The 16882-nt window shown below is 44.4% G+C and overlaps 1 protein-coding gene across 1 annotated transcript; it reads right to left on the bottom strand.

Moving 5' to 3' along the window:
- Positions 1-2726: 2726 nt before the first annotated feature.
- On the bottom strand, positions 2727-15759 carry LOC135488261 (RING finger protein 17-like). Its single transcript, XM_064772796.1, has 36 exons — positions 15541-15759; positions 15275-15399; positions 14965-15062; positions 14661-14767; positions 14273-14411; positions 13866-14013; positions 13640-13720; positions 13305-13405; positions 12896-13011; positions 12535-12661; positions 12209-12283; positions 11869-12032; positions 11621-11767; positions 11256-11417; positions 10913-11066; positions 10455-10539; positions 10131-10202; positions 9715-9868; positions 9381-9496; positions 9051-9156; positions 8663-8895; positions 8190-8359; positions 7845-7968; positions 7500-7633; positions 7178-7325; positions 6834-7046; positions 6505-6647; positions 6058-6248; positions 5754-5923; positions 5440-5559; positions 5130-5216; positions 4722-4970; positions 4291-4525; positions 3827-3956; positions 3468-3633; positions 2727-3251 (listed from the first exon to the last, which is right to left on the bottom strand). Exons 1-36 carry the CDS (start codon positions 15596-15598, stop codon positions 3138-3140), a joined length of 4962 nt encoding a protein of 1653 aa, XP_064628866.1. The 5' UTR covers positions 15599-15759; the 3' UTR covers positions 2727-3137.
- Positions 15760-16882: the final 1123 nt, after the last annotated feature.

Genomic DNA, 16882 nt, shown 5'->3' with positions numbered 1-16882 from the left:
TCTAGATCTGTAAGCTGGAGACAATACAATACTTGTCATAACAGAATCCAGTTGTCGGTGTCAATACTGTCCTTGGATGAGCAGAATTTGGTTGTCCTAATAGCTGAAGACAAAATTGTCACTGGCGGACCAGATGTTCTCCCAACCTAATGACCATACTGTACTGTCCTTGCCACAGATACTAGATTCGGTAGTGCCAAGGACAGGGGACATCCGTCCTGAAGAAGCCAGTGGACAATGGTGAAATTGTAAACAAGCTTCAGTAAATTCGTATCCAATGAACTGCAGTGCTACTTCTCGAGGTTGTGACTGTCTTCGGAGTAGGTGTGACTTGCACAGCTTCAGCTTTTGCTCTGCAGATCACCACCCTGGCTTTCATTGGGACAGTGTTACAACCCGGCTTGACTGAGGGAAAGACATCTCAACCTTCTCCACCATCAGAGAGATGAAAGAGACACAGCGGCCGAATTTGTCCGGGCAACCCCATTGTACCATATTGCAAACACGAGACTGATGAAACAGTCACAACCAGACCAAAATGGCCCAGGTGGTTCTACCATTTTGCTGACTCAAAGTGAGAGAAGAGACAATCACGACAAGACCAAATTGGAACTGACTGCTCCACTGTCCGTCCAGCAAGGTGAGAGTGAAGAGACAATCACAACGAGACCACAATGGACCTGAACTGCTCCACTGTCCGTCCAACAAGGTGAAAGAGATGAGACACAACCAGGCCGACTTGGCCGTTGATGCTCCACTGCTTTGCGGACACTGAGAGAGAGATGTATCAGTCACAAGACCGAACTGAACCTGGCTGCTCCACCGTTAAATCAACAAGGTGAGATAGATAGCTGACAGACACAAATAGACCGAATCGGCCTTGGAAGGTCCACCGTGTAGCAAACGCGAAGAGAGAGAAGCGACAGTCACATCACGACAGTGTTGGTACCATCTTGGAGAACACCCGGGTCTGCTTCTGCCAAGGACAGCCCGTCTCCAGCTTATAGGACAACACTATTCTGTTGTGACAAGGACAGTATTGGCACCATCTTGGAGAACACCCAGGAATGTTTCGGCCAAGGACAGCCCGTCTCCAGCTTAAAGGACAACACTATTCTGTTGTGACAAGGACAGTATTGGCACCATCTTGGAGAACACCCAGGAATGTTTCGGCCAAGGACAGCCCGATCCTGGAGGACAGTATTGGCACTATCTTGGAGAACACCCTGGTCTGCTTCTGCCAAAGACAGCCCGTCTCCAGCTTATAGGACAACACTATTCTGTTGTGACAAGGACAGTATTGGTACTATCTTGGAGAACACCCTGGTCTGCTTCTGCCAAGGACAGCCCGTCTCCAGCTTATAGGACTACACTATTCTGTTGTGACAAGGACAGTATTGGTACCATCTTGGAGAACACCCGGGTCTGCTTCTGCCAAGGACAGCCCGTCTCCAGCTTATAGGACAACACTATTCTGTTGTGACAAGGACAGTATTGGTACCATCTTGGAGAACACCCGGGTCTGCTTCGGCCAAGGACAGCCCGTCTCCAGCTTATAGGACAACACTATTCTGTTGTGACAAGGACAGTATTGGCACCATCTTGGAGAACACCCTGGTCTGCTTCTGCCAAGGACAGCCCGTCTCCAGCTTATAGGACAACACTATTCTGTTGTGACAGGGACAGTATTGGTACTATCTTGGAGAACACCCTGGTCTGCTTCGGCCAAGGACAGCCCGTCTCCAGCTTATAGGACAACACTATTCTGTTGTGACAGGGACAGTATTGGTACTATCTTGGAGAACACCCTGGTCTGCTTCTGCCAAGGACAGCCCGTCTCCAGCTTATAGGACAACACTATTCTGTTGTGACAAGGACAGTATTGGCACTATCTTGGAGAACACCCAAGTCTCTGCCAAGGACAGCCCGTCTCCAGCTTATAGGACAACACTATTCTGTTGTGACAAGGACAGTATTGGTACCATCTTGGAGAACACCCAGGTCTGTTTCGGCCAAGGACAGCCCGTCTCCAGCTTATAGGACAACACTATTCTGTTGTGACAAGGACAGTATTGGCACCATCTTGGAGAACACCCAGGAATGTTTCGGCCAAGGACAGCCCGATCCTGGAGGACAGTATTGGCACTATCTTGGAGAACACCCTGGTCTGCTTCTGCCAAGGACAGCCCGTCTCCAGCTTATAGGACAACACTATTCTGTTGTGACAAGGACAGTATTGGTACTATCTTGGAGAACACCCAGGTCTGTCTCTGCCAAGGACAACCCGTCTCCAGCTTATAGGACAACACTATTCTGTTGTGACAAGGACAGTATTGGTACTATCTTGGAGAACACCCAGGTCTGTCTCTGCCAAGGACAGCCCGTCTCCAGCTTATAGGACAACACTATTCTGTTGTGACAGGGACAGTATTGGTACTATCTTGGAGAACACCCTGGTCTGCTTCGGCCAAGGACAGCCCGTCTCCAGCTTATAGGACAACACTATTCTGTTGTGACAAGGACAGTATTGGCACCATCTTGGAGAACACCCTGGTCTGCTTCTGCCAAGGACAGCCCGTCTCCAGCTTATAGGACAACACTATTCTGTTGTGTCAAGGACAGTATCGGCAGAGAACACCCTCTACCAAGCACTACCCTGTCCTCAACAGAGACAAGAGTGACCTTGACAAAGAAGATGCAATCAACAAAGGTTAAAGTTTTTTATCATGAATGTTTAATTACAAAATAGCATTTAATATCTAAATGCCTGGTAACAAAAACAACTAAGCACAAATGAACACAAATCTGCAAACACTGCATGTTAATACTACATGAAGTATGCCAGGAATCTGACAGTTCTGAAAATTACACGACAACAAACTGAAGGATAATCCTACTGTAATCCTAATAAAGATACTACTGATTTTACGAAGAAGTCGATCATTTCCATCAACGATACATAAATCTGAACACATAGAACTGGCTCCTCACATGAGTTCTTTACAAGTCTACTGCTTTATCACCTTTGGAATATTGTTCTCCCGTAAGGAAAGGCACATCGATATAAGCACAGAGTCATTTCTTGAGAAGATACCGAGTGGGAGAACGTTTTCACTTCATCCGGACACATGCGACTTTTACACCATACGTATGATGCCTCGCTGGATGAGATCTTGATAGATCAGAGGTGCTGGTTCACCGCGGATGGGAATATCTGCGTAGAGATCAACAATGGCTAAGGGCCAATCACTCTGAAGACGAAGAAAAAAATGGTTAGATATATCAAATGGGATAAAGATTCATTGATAGACCTGAAGGCTGGCAATCAATCAAATGGGAAATAGCTTCTGCCTGCTGCCTGGATTTCATAGTATGTGTTGTTCTTCAATGAAGGGTGTGAAGACTCCAGGAAGGCTCATCTCTGCACCCTCTGCCAAGTTCAAATGTAAAATCATGCCTGAACCCACCTTCAAACATGCCACAGCTGCTGGAACAGTGCTAAGACACTCGGACATTCTCTGCATAGCCTCCACTGACCATTCTATCTCACCGACGGGCAACTCCACCCCGTCTAACACACAGTTAAAGGCCATTGCCGGTAGCTCCATGAACTTCTCAGGTAGAGATCTCAGGCTGAAAGGAAACACATCTCAATCAGACTGAGGAACTGCAAACACAGCTGCTGTAAATGTTGGTTTTTCCCAAAAAAATCTTTTTTGTCTGACAGCATACACATGTAATGAAACCTCTTGTTGAGTGTAGGTCTGGGTTTTTCATCAAAACATGTTCCGACTTGAAAATCCTTGATAACATAACCAGTCTTTACCTTGAGAGCGGCTGTGATTCACCATTACCATAGTCAACATAATGTACGGTGCACCCATCACCACAAATATCGCGGATCTCCGCTCTGTACCACTGCTGGTCGTATGTATACTGACAGCAGCACGCCATTCCTGCAAGGATGAACGGGGATATCATTCATAACTACAACTTTCATGAAATAAATAGTTTAGAAGGTTTGGAATGCCCAAAGGTATTAACAAAATATTGACATTATCATTGAAAACTTGATGCTTCAAAAAAGAATAAGGCAATGTCTGTGCAAGCAAATAAGCTGAGTAATAGTTCATTCCGTGGGCATTTGATGCGTTCAAATATGTTTAGGCCCCCAAGTGATGGCCTGGTTACTGAGCCAAGGAGAAAGTGGTCGGAGGGAGCTACTCAAGTTCCTCCCTTGGCCGCTGGTGATTGTCCAAGACTAGTTTCAAACCAAAATCTCCTGCTTACCACGTGCGGGATCTTTGAGGAGATGGAACGCATGGGCCATCTGGTTGATCTCATAGACCATCACGACCAGCGTCTCTAGCTGTCGATTGATTTCCACAGCCCTGGGGTTCTCATCGGTCTCTTGCCGTGTAAACTGACCGTAGATCTCACTGGGACTGACGAGGTTGGTGACAGTCAGACTGAAGTATTCACCCCTTGCTGGTAGTTCTAGCTGCTTGTATGGACTTATGTTGCCCTGGAGTGGAATGACAGTCAAATGGTTAATGGACAACGACAAGAGAGTATTGGCATCCTAACAGGCCGCATTGATTTATATCCAGGGGGGAGCGTCAAGATCATGCTAAAACTCAGGCAATATTAATGTCACGACTCTGTCACAATAATTCAATATCCAATGTTTTTCAAATCTTGTTTTCATGACCAGCACTTACCTTAGTAGCAGCCTGTTCTTGTTCAACGATATCAGACCAGGAGGCTGATTTGGGACCACGGGATGGACACGGGTCAGGGATGACGCTTAACTCGTCCTCCACCAGGGTCGATTCGGAGGTATCCTCGATTATCACCAACGGCTCCGGTTCCAAGTTTAGGGCATATCCAAAGTTGCATAGATGAGTTCCCAAGTCGACGTCATCGATGGTTAGCGAGATTTGTAATCGTGAGCCATAAACTGGTTGTTCCTAAATGAGGGAAGAGGAAAATGGTCAGAAGATGAGACACTCTTCAAACATCACTCGTAAACACTGGAGTGCAGTGTCCTCAGATACCATGCCACTTGCCTTACAACGTAGGTCAATGGTTACTAGTCAGGTTACAGGTGAGCATTCAGTGTTATTTACCTTGATGGTCACAATGCACTGCTTGCTGACTATCATGTTGTGAAGGTAGTTCAGGTGAGAAACAGGCCACACGTTATCACCAGATGCCTGGAACCATAAAGAAAGGTGATTAACTCAAGTCAACATAGGTTCAATTTGATTGAATTTCTCACCACATTAAGCAAAATCTAGACTGTTAGAACACTTTGGAGCAACTCATCACCGCATGTGTGCTCATCATCCACCAGCTTGATCTGGTCATGTTCATCTGTCGCCCTCTAGCTGTGGCCTGTCAGGCATAACATCAACTCTCAGCAACCAAAACACCTACTGTCACAATGCCCTTGAGTTCACATTCATAACACTGCAATGGGATGTCGGTGAACATGAGTTTGGTTCGTAGCCTCTCCGGTGGAACGTACTCAGAGTTACCAAAGTCGCTGTATATGACCTGTGGTAACGAAGGTAAACACTAATTAAACAATAATATAACAGGATGTGCCTTCAAGTACTTGTGCTTAATCTTATGTACATTCGGTGAACATAACTAAAGGTCCGAAACAAGAATAACTTCTCCAAACTGGCTGAACAAAACCAAGCCATATTGGCTCAGACCAAACCATTTCTCATAACACACTTCCATACCTTGATTCCTCTGGCATCTATTTCAACTATTTCAGCGCGATACCACATCATATCATCGCTGAATCGTGCCGTCACAGACATCCCTGTCTCCCAGAGGACATCATCCTCTGGTAGTGTGTCGGCAAATTCTTCCTGTAACTGGTCCATCAGGTCCGTCAAGGTGTCCTCCACTGAAAACAAACATTGAACTCATTAACAAGGATTCTCTTCTGCAGGTTTTGATTAATATAATTTGCGTGCAATTGTCTTGAAAAGCACCATTAAAGGCACTGGATGGGTTCTCGCACCGGTATAACATACTCACCATCATCAGTCCTCTGCACAAAGATCACACAATCGTAATTCACATAGGTGGGAACGACGGGCAGGACGGGAGTACTCGGGGGCAAGGGAGCCAGGTAGCTCACTCGCAGGTTCTCCTCCATTCGTCGCTTTGGCTTGGCCTTGGGTGGTGACATGGGAACAGCTGGACTAGGATTCTTGGTCTTGGGTTTTCTGAACAAATGTACAAAAGGAGTGAGTGGAGATGGCTGAACTTATAACTGGTACACATCATACCTCAAATAATGGTTGAACATACCAATGGTCTAGTGGAGCGAATTCTCAGACTAATCATCTTGGTGTGTCACTCTTTCCAAGTACAACAGTCATATTGATTTCTCACCACTATCAAATGTTTTAAAATTTATTCAATGTGCCGTCGATTCATACAATATTTGTGAAAACCCTGGCCCCTATCCCATGGTGGTACCTTCTGATGGGCAAGGCAACCCCTCGCTCCTTTAAGATCTTGCTGATGGAGACGTTCATTATGGATGCCGCATTCAAGGCATCTGCTTCAGTCTCCATTTCATTCAGCAACGTCACGGGCAGTGAGCCATCAACGATATCACCCTGAAAATACAATCCAAGATAAAACTAGATCCATATTGGCTTGATGATGAGTGATGACCATTCGCACTATTTGGCTGTTTATGTTGGGGCTCTTGTTTTGCTGCACCATTGAAATCAAAACATTCACTAATCTGGCCTATTTGAATGCCACATGAAGTTCTATTGATGAAAAAGAATGACACTTACATTTTTAGCTACTTGGCACAATTTTCCCCTCGGGAGGACTTCTCTCAGGTATTCGACAGCAGTTGCAGACCACTTGTGCGGATCTCCGGCCGGCTGGATGTCATCAACAAAACACTTGAGCGAAAAACATGGCTGCTCGAGGAGACTTTCCTCCATCACTCGCAGGTTATTTATTGATGTTCGTTCCTTGTAGCCAAAGTCGAGAATGTGAACCTGCAAATTGAACAAAACATGCATTTAGTTTGGCAGTTTTCTTTTAAGGCTGATTTCTAGCTCCTGCTTAAAGTCACCTTTTAAGTGATACAATCTTACAGCTTATATTCTCGTCATCCTTTTCTACTCACATCAGTCATTTCATCATCGACCTTGAGGATGCGACCTCTGTACCACTTGTTGTCCTCAGAGTAGATCACAGCACAATAATCACCCTTCTCCCACTTGACGATGTTCGCCTCGGAATCCTTGTACATCTCATTCAACTCCTTCATCAACCTGAAAGGTGAAAACGGCATTCAAAATGGTTATCACTCTTTGAAGCAAATTCTCATCCCCAGTTCATCCTGAGATATGCACCTGGCATCTAGGATTTGAACCCTGGCCCCATTGTGTGGTAGCCAGCAGTGTGGCAAGCAGGGTATATGTGCCTAGTAGCAATTGTATACTCACTTTGCAAGTCCATCTTCCATCGCGGTGGTGGTCTGGAGATATATCTCGAATGGTGAGATCACATTGCTGATGATGACGGGGAAGAAGGCAAGATCAGTCTCACTGTCTGAAGCAATGACACTCGTGAGAGAAGCCTGGAAATGGGAAAGTAAGGTTCAGTAGGACAACATCACCTTAGCGTTTGGTAAGAGCAACAAAACAGCCCTCAGGTTGGAGAGTTTCGCCACAGGTTGGGCTGAGGGTTCAAAACCTCCAGTCAGGACATCAATCACAGTCTTGGAAGTGTCAGTGTCAAGGTATTTCAATAACCATGCCGAGTGGCTGGAGATAATGAGATGAACTCACTGATTTACTGACTGGTCTTGCATGACCAGACTCGGATGCAGGTGGCGTATCCAGCTTCTCTGCTTTGGAGGGTGTGATCTTTTGTTGCATGGCTATGACAGGGTTCACCTTCTGAGGCTTGGAACTGAAAATTGAGAATGTACCGGAATATGAAGATTAACACTCCATCCATGAGGAGCTGTGCTCCTGGCTGCCTAATGTTACAGAAGAGGGGATATACTCTGGCCTGGTCATTAAGCTTGAGAGATAACCTAGCAGACTTTAGCTTAACCTCTGTCAGACGATAACCAAGTGAGTATGGTTTAGCACAATAGTAAGAAAGGTTATTCAATATCACCTACTCACCAGGGCCCAATTGATATTGCCAAGTTTGCCCGCACAAGCTCCGCATTAATGCAGATCTCTGTACCTTCCGTTGAATCGAATGCGATCACATTGAGGCAGTCCTTGGATATCCGTGTCACTTTCATGTGAATCACGACATTGTGTGTCATGTGGATAAAACTCTGCACAACCTGCAAATAACAAATATGTGATTACAATTTGCTGTCATCGAACCAAACAGCCAACTTGCAGTGACTGGCCTAGTAATAGCACACCCTAAGCGAAGCAGACTACTTTGGGCAACTCCTTATCAAAGCTGAGCCTAAAGAATATGAAAAGTGATTCTACCTCTGGTTCCCATTCGTTGTCATGTGGCCTAATATCAGCCAACTTGCAGTGACTGGCCTAGTAATAGCACAACCTAAGCAAAGCAGACTACTTTGGGCAACTCCTTATCAAAGCTGAGCCTAAAGAATATGAAAATGTGATTCTACCTCTGGTTCCCATTCGTTGTCATGTGGCCTAATATCAGTCAACTTGCAGTGAATGGCTTGGGCTGGCAGCAGAAGGAATGGATCAAGGATCTTCTTGAGCTTCCAGATGTTGATGCATTCTATGTTGCCGTAGTCGACGTATTGGACAGTCACCATCTTGCCGCCGGGGATTCCAATCACTCTGGCTCGATTCCATAATCCATCGGTCGAGTGCTTCGCTATGCAAATCATACCTGAAGAGAAATGTCAGACTTACTATATACAAAAGTAAGAACTTAATCCTAGAAGTGTTCTCTTCCTGCCGTGCAAATAGTCATCAAAAGATGAGGAACTTCAACTAAATAAGAGTACCCCACACCTCTTTATCGTAAGGAGAATGCAGCCTTACCTATCCTCGGACAGAATATGGTCCACAGTTCACCTTTGTCCATGTTGTAGACTTTCTGGAGCTCATTCATCATGGTCACTAGATAGGACACATCATCCCCTCCAAGCTAAAAATGGACAAGGAACCATATGAGGACTACCCGAGAGAAGTTGGTTTGAATGAAACCTTTACCATCTGTGCAACGAATGCATTATGTCTTAATTGCAACAATGACATGAAACAGCTGTAAAATGTGCCAGCTACTGACTCCAAATTGACATCACATAGAAGCAGGGTAAAGTCATGAGCTCCATAACAAACTATTGTTTTGTCTACGCTACATGTACTCACCGATTGGATGAAGAAGTCACATGGGTCATTTACATGGCATACATAGGATGGGATGTCGTCACCAACCCTTGGCAGCTCAGGGGATAGAAATTGGCGCTCAGCTGGATATATTCTGGCTGAAAATACGAGTGAAATAATCAGACAAATAAAAACATCAAACATTCAATGCAATAGATTTGCCTCTCTTGGCCCAAACCTTGTGCAAACCCCACGATGGGCAATTCAGAGAAGAGCTCTTCCAAGTCGCCTCATCATGAGGAGTATTGCCAAAACAAAATATAAGAGTAAATAAGAGACTTTGTTCAAACAGAGTTTGATAAGTACCGACACTTACTATGTGGCACAACCACTGATTGAGGGCTGAAGAAGACGGCCAGTTCCAGGAACACAAGGGCATCCCTCACAGATATAGGTCGGTCGTCTGCAACCTCTTCATACGGCGGCTTACACAAGTCGACATAAAGGAAACCATGGGAATGGTTGTGAACCTGGAAGGATTAGAATCATTAGAGGGAAGCTCAACGCCAGGCAGAATGGAGATCCAAAAGATACTACCGCAATCTGAAGAATTGGCGGCCCAGAAAGACAACCAAAAGGCCACTTAATGACAATAATGACTGATATTCAGTGGACTGATGAGGGCTCTCCTCTACAGCCAAGATATTCAGAAGCTGTGTTTTCAACACTGCAAACCATGAATACTGGTGGGAATCACTGCATTATATTCAGAATGTTACAACTCCTACTTACTGTCATGAGCATGTTGGTGTCACCAGTCATCCTGGCGAAAGTAGTGATGGATTCCTCTGACCACTGGCTGCTCTGAAAACACCATCAAGAAGAGAGTTATGTTTACAATACCAGTGTCTGATCAGTCGCATGACATACTTGTTCAAATCCAAAACCAGTTAGATGAAGTATTCATTTCAAACAACCATTTAGGTCTTGGCAGTAGCCTGACTGAAGACTACCACAGTGACTTGTTGGTTTGATACCAATGAGCAGAAGGACCCAATGTATGGTTTCCTTATTGTCTGTGTGGTTATTGTATCATATTTGAGGGACTGTACTAACCATATTAGGAGGTACAATGTCTACGAGTGTGCACAGAATGCCAAACTCAGGCTCTTTTAGGAACTTCTTCTGCATCTTGCGCAACCTGGAAGAAAGGTTTAAAGGGAGACTACAGCCAGGGGCAAGGTGGGCCAGATTAAATTAAATAAAGTTGTTGCTAGGTGTCACTACCATCTCACAGTACATCTGCAGTCTTCATGCCGGTACGAGGAACATGTTTATCACCAAGCCGAACAAGATCCAGTTCCCATACTGTGCATACTGGCTAATTGGCGACTACCAATCTTACCACCTTGTTCATGCCTATAGTCCCTTTAACAGCGCTGTGATGTCATGGCCTCTTTAAAGTTTCCAATGTTGGGACAGCAGCAATAAAGTGGTTTGCCTGATGAAAGAGCAATGTTCAAGTTTTGAGAGCGCAAAACAGATTCTAGGCAGAAATAATCCAAGACACATACCTTGTTTTTGGGATGGTCTCCATGTTGCCGAAGTCAACATATAGCACCTCGACCTGAGTCACTGGGATGTCTCCTGACGTGTCGATATCACATTTCTTCACACGCGCTCGGTACCACTTGTCATCCTTGGTAAACTGAGCGAGGAGCAAATCATCTAGAAAACACCAACAGTCATTAAAGTCAAAGATAGGAAAGTTTATGACGAGTCAAGGTGAAAACAAATCAGGCAAAAACAGCAACAAAACGGAGGGGTTCTGTCGAACAGATGAGCAGTAGATCCCTCCTCTGGATATCAAGAGAAGAATACAGCCCAATGCAACATCATCAAGAAACACATACTCACCAGGTTCAACATCGATGGGAATATATTTATTCGGCTCAACGGAGGAGCACCAGCGGTTGATGTTGTGAGACAATGCCTTCAGCTTCTTATCGTTTGAATGAACTTGGACGGTGAAGTGACAGGGATGACGGATGTGTGTGACGACCACCACCTCAGAATGATCTGGAAAATAGCACATCGAATGAGTTGTGAAAAGAATTGGTAACGATTCTTCGGCTACAACGTTGAAAAGTCATATTTCACTTTGACTCCCGGGTCTGCCCTAGCATATGCTCTACTTTCAACTACCTATTGGTGTAGGAGATAAACGCATGAAATGTGGTACATGTTTGAGTCTGCCATTAAGGCCAGCATTTCAAACTCACAACTCTCCAGAAGCTGTTTTCCCATCATTGGCTTCCTTGTCTCAGGTTCAGATTCTGGATCCAACGACTTTGAGGACATGTTGTCTGAACTGCCCATCATGGAGTTGGCACCAGACTTGGGCCCGGAGAGGCTAACACTGATTGAATCTGAAAAGGAAGGGAAGGGTATGAAACATGATCAAGGGGAAGGAGATCACACTTAATCTTGAATATGATCCATTACTCTGGCCAGACGTTCATAATCTTACCTTCAATAATGACATCATCAGAAGTCGTACTACTGGGGCCTGATGTACATGAACTCATACTGAGGGCCTTCAGTAGTTTGAGCTGGCCAGGCAAGCTTTCTTGATCACTGGACTCACTGGGAGTTTCAAGGTCATCGACTTCATCCAGGGCTTCAATGATGTATCTGAAATGGAACAGTAGCCATGGAATACTCACAGGCATAACGGTCTAGAGCCATCTCTCTCAACATGTCTCTTACAACTGCAGTGCTCTCTGCGTCACCACCCAGAGCACGAAGCCAGTTATCAGATCCTATAACTAACTTGGCGTGAACTGATGGAAAACTAATCCAGCACTTACCCAATCGGCTTTTCCTCACAAACTATTTCTCCATGAGATGTTATTTCACCTCTTAGCTGTTCAGAGAATTTGCACCTGAAAGGAGAGGATGTCACAGAACATATCAGAGTGAACTCAGCCTTTGATGCATGGGAAAAATCTTCACTTCAGACACTGTAATGTACTACATGTATTCCCTGTCTTTATAGATATAGGAGGTGTATAGTTCAATGGGCAGATAGTGACTTGTTGTGCAGACTGAGGATTGCAGATGAAGGCACAGGGGAGCCTCAGCCAAAAAAAAGGTGCATTAATATTCCGAGCCAGACTTTCACCCGAGAGCATACCAAATATCGAGTTCCTTCGTGTCGGGAGTCTTGATGATACAGTCCGTCTGCTGAGCTTCTTGGAGTTGATCCAAAATGCCACGACCGTTCATAGCTGCTTGTTGGCTGTTGTGAAGTCTTCGCGCATCTTTGAACAAGAAAGAAGCATCATAACTGTTCATTTGTTATCCAAACGGGTCAAGACGACATTGTAGTTCTAGTTCATATAATAAGTTTGTAATTCTGGCTCATTGAATGTCATGTCTAAAACCACTCAACTTCATTCTTGGTCTCTGACCTAAATTACGATAATCTTACAGGAAACACTTGACTCTGGACTATGAATAGCACTGAAGATACATGAGAAGATTACCGACTTTACCTTTGATCAGTCCATCAAACCTCTGTTGCTGTTCCTCAAGGAATGCCTTCATCTCATGCAGGGGTTCAGTCACCTTACTGTAGGTCACTTGAAGCTCGTTGATCAGATTAATTTCTCTGAAGAAAAGAGAGAAGCTCGATACAATTCAATTCTGGTCAAACAATGATATGGTTTTTACTTTAGGTATCAACATCACTCGTAAATGCTGATTCATGGCACTGGTAAAAGATTTTGTAGCAATTGTGATAGTGGGTTGATTGCCTTTATCAATCAATCAATAACGAACTTAACTGTTCCCTCAACAAAACTAACTGTTACATCAGGAAGCCATGATAAAGAAGTCCTCCTCCCCCAAAAAGATTCTAGAAAACTAGGATAACTTTCATCCTAATCAAATCTGGGTCCTCACCTCTGCTGTAGCTGTGAATGCATGGCATGGAAGTGGAGGTTCACACTGGCCATCTTCTTCTCCAAATCAGCTTTGATGTCAGGGAACTTGGCATCAATTGTCTGTAACATCGAACACTTATATCAAATCAGGACATTTAATTGAAAAGATGCATTTCCAAATTGAGAATTGTCTGTGAGCACATGCCTCTGATCGATTAGAGGTTTAGACCGGTTGCCAGATTAATTGTGTTTTTGAGGTGAAATTCAGACAGGAAACTCACTCAAACTTCTGGGATATTGGCTTAGGCACACAACATGAACGAATTAAAAAGTTATGGAGAAAATGTGCCCTACCTTGACTGAAGCTTTCATCTTCTTGACGACATTGGTGGCAACTTGAATGGCTGGATCAAGCTCAGCAAGGACTCCTTTATTCTAAATAAAGATATTCTTCATGTAGTACATGCAGTATATTGGGTTAGAGGGCTAACTCACTAAGTTAAAAACACGAGTAGCTTCTGATGGACTCCTTGTATGCTCTGTTGTCATGGACAGAGCACACTGTTTGCCAGAACCTTACCTTCTCTTCCAGCGGAGATATCTGATGGTCCTTGTGTTTTCCAGCGATCACACATCGCGAGCAGACGGACACTTTATCATCCTCACAGTAATACTCATATTCCCTGTTGTCATGGACAGAGCATGTGGTTCCACCTGAACAACTCTCACTGAAAAGTAGCAATGATAAAAATATGAGGAACCAAACTTACAAAGGTCGAGGTATCTCTTATATCATTGGAGACCACCTCAATCTGCCATGGTCACTTGATCTTAGGCCATTTCGTTACCTAACCAGGAAAGCCTTGCAGTTTATAATGCTAACACTCAAGGATTGGGCCCCCGACACTGCGTCTCGGTGGTGACAGAAGTCGATGGTAACTGAACCAAGGTGGATTCAAAATTGAAAGAATGCAGCCAAAAACTTACCTCTGATTAAAAGCTATAGCCCGGTGAGACCTTAGAATCTTTGCCTGGTGAATCTTGTCGAAGCACTGTCCACACATATTACACTCACACTTGAGACAGGCAACTGTGGCTTCATTGGAGCAGCATTCTCCACACAACTCTAAAACAAACATACGAGTACTTAGTCAAAATGTTACCCAATACTAGGTCAATTTTTGTACTGGTCAACTGGACTGTCCATCCAGATCTGAAGTTGGTGGTCGATACTGCTTTAAATGAAGACGGAACTCTTATAAGAGTGAGAAACAAACTATCAGGAGGATGTTTGACATATCACCCACCTCAAAACTGAATTCTGATGACCATGATAATGGTTCTGAATGCGAGAGATGAACAGCAGTCAGCTCACCTCGAACTATTCCATCACCTCTGCCACCAGAAGCACCCCCAGAAGATGACGAGGGTGTCTTCTTGGGTGCCACAACCACACCAGCTGCTTTTAGCTTGAGCATAGTCCTAAAAAACATTTAAGATTTGAAATTTAAACCACCTTCCTTACATCATCAAGTTGAAGGTAGCAGTTCTTCACATTGTTTCAAAAAATACAAAGTACAACTGCTGCTGACAAAATTATGAGAGATGGTGGAAGAATCATCTCAAAGTTAAACAAAATGTGAAATTTCAGTTTTGACGTAGGCCTATAAATATCTTACGCTTGATCCATGGAGGTCTTTTTTATCATGGATAATCCCATGATATAGACGTCTGGTGGTAAAGTCTTGACATCTCCATTCTTCACTGGTGTCGCCTCCTGCAGAGAGCAAAACAGAGCGAGGAGTATATAGGCACAAGCTGCTAGTTTTCAACTATTACGCTGAGCAGGAAGATTACCTGTCAGTGCAGTATTTCGTTATCTTTACGTCTAAGGGCATGCTAGACGCCTTCTTCGTCACAGCCAGAACCTCTCTGTTCACTCATTGTTTATACCAACCATAGCTGCAATCAGCAGATCTTTTGATTTACCTGACATGTCGGACAAGTGACAAGAGTTTTTTGGATCTTGACTATCTTCCTTGCGCAGCTCTCACAGATGGTGTGAGCACATTTTAACAACAGTGGGGTCTTCAACCCATGTTGCTGGTTCACATCTGAAAGAGAGAGTAACTGGTTACTACGATTTGAAGTCAGAACATCAGTAAATTCAGTCAGTTGGACATCAGTAAAAAGACTAAAACTTTCAAAGACAAAGATGAATGACAGGAGCGAGAGGGGTGACCGGAAGCACACACCTTTTCCACTAAAAATTTGGTTGCAGCTACGACAGTGAAGTGCCTTGTTCATATTCATCTATTCTACAAAGTTTTCACAAGAAAATGCAAACAAAAGCAACTGTTAGCATCTATGCTACTGTCGGCATCACATAAGAAGAACGTCTTCGGTGTTTGTGAAGCTTTCAACAAATGCCATGAATGCCTTCAACATGTTCAAAAACTCATGCCGACATTGCCGAGAAGTCTTGCAAATGCTATCCGGTCGTTTCGCTCCCTGGGCTTTTCGCCCCATTGGTTTAGCTCCAAATCGAAGTCGTTTCGCTCCCTGGGACTTTTCGTTAAAGGGGGACTATAGGCAGTCCAGTGAAAGGGGTGACCTGGATGGCCAAATGAGCCCTCTGCTCCTGCCCATAGTCCCCCTTTAAATGTTAAGTACAACACATGATACATTACTGTTGGTCCAATAATGTCTAGTTCCTACTTCTAACGCCAAGCGATTACAATAGTCAGTCACACGCTCAAGCGCTAATTGGTGCGTGTAAGGGTTTTCCCGATCGCAGCATGTTAGTTCAGGCTATGTGTCCACTGGGTTTGTCATATGAGAACACATGAACTATGAGGTAGATGTGTTGTTTCAATCATCGCAAATCTGCCTAAAACGGCAAGTTTTCTCAGGTACGGGTACGGCAGTGGCGTGCGTCTTTTTCATTGAAACGACCTCGCACGACCGGCACCGGCACATATCGTCGTTGATGATGGAGAGAGCGGTAGCCGCAACATATTCAGCACTTTTCACTAGCAGTTCAATATGCTCGTGACGTGACGAGAGCAAATCTCACGGGTGGGGCGGAAATCTGCCATATCGCTGCAACATCGGCGCCAACAACTATTTCTTTTGACCCTGCCAGAGACTTTCAAAGCCATTTATTGATTGACTCTGACCCAGCTGACCCCGATTTTTTAAACTTTAAAAAAAACGGCAATTTAAACTTTAAATCAACTGCAAACATAATATTTTATATCACTGAGTTATATGGATACGATATGTTGTGAAAAAGCTGTACAACTATCGAAATATACGATTACTTGGAACTATTTCGGTCAATCACTCTGCCACATGCGCGACCTTGTCACAATTGTGGCGCGCTCTTTTGCATATCGCATATAAAAGGCGCATAAAATCTCCATTACAGCGTGGAAGCCTTGATGGCTCAGCGCGGAGAGTGTTCGACTGTGGATCGGATGGTCACGGGTTCGACCCCTGCTGAATCTGCCGCAGTTTTCTTTTTCTTCTTCCTTATCTTGTTATCTAATCATCCATGTACAGATGTCAAAGTTTTCAATTTTGTTGTGGGTTGAA

This window comes from Lineus longissimus, chromosome 5 (assembly GCF_910592395.1).
Source record: "Lineus longissimus chromosome 5, tnLinLong1.2, whole genome shotgun sequence".
Classification (NCBI taxonomy): domain Eukaryota; kingdom Metazoa; phylum Nemertea; class Pilidiophora; order Heteronemertea; family Lineidae; genus Lineus; species Lineus longissimus.
The sequence above is the reverse complement of the archived record's forward strand: the minus strand, read 5'-3'. Positions and strand labels throughout refer to the sequence as shown.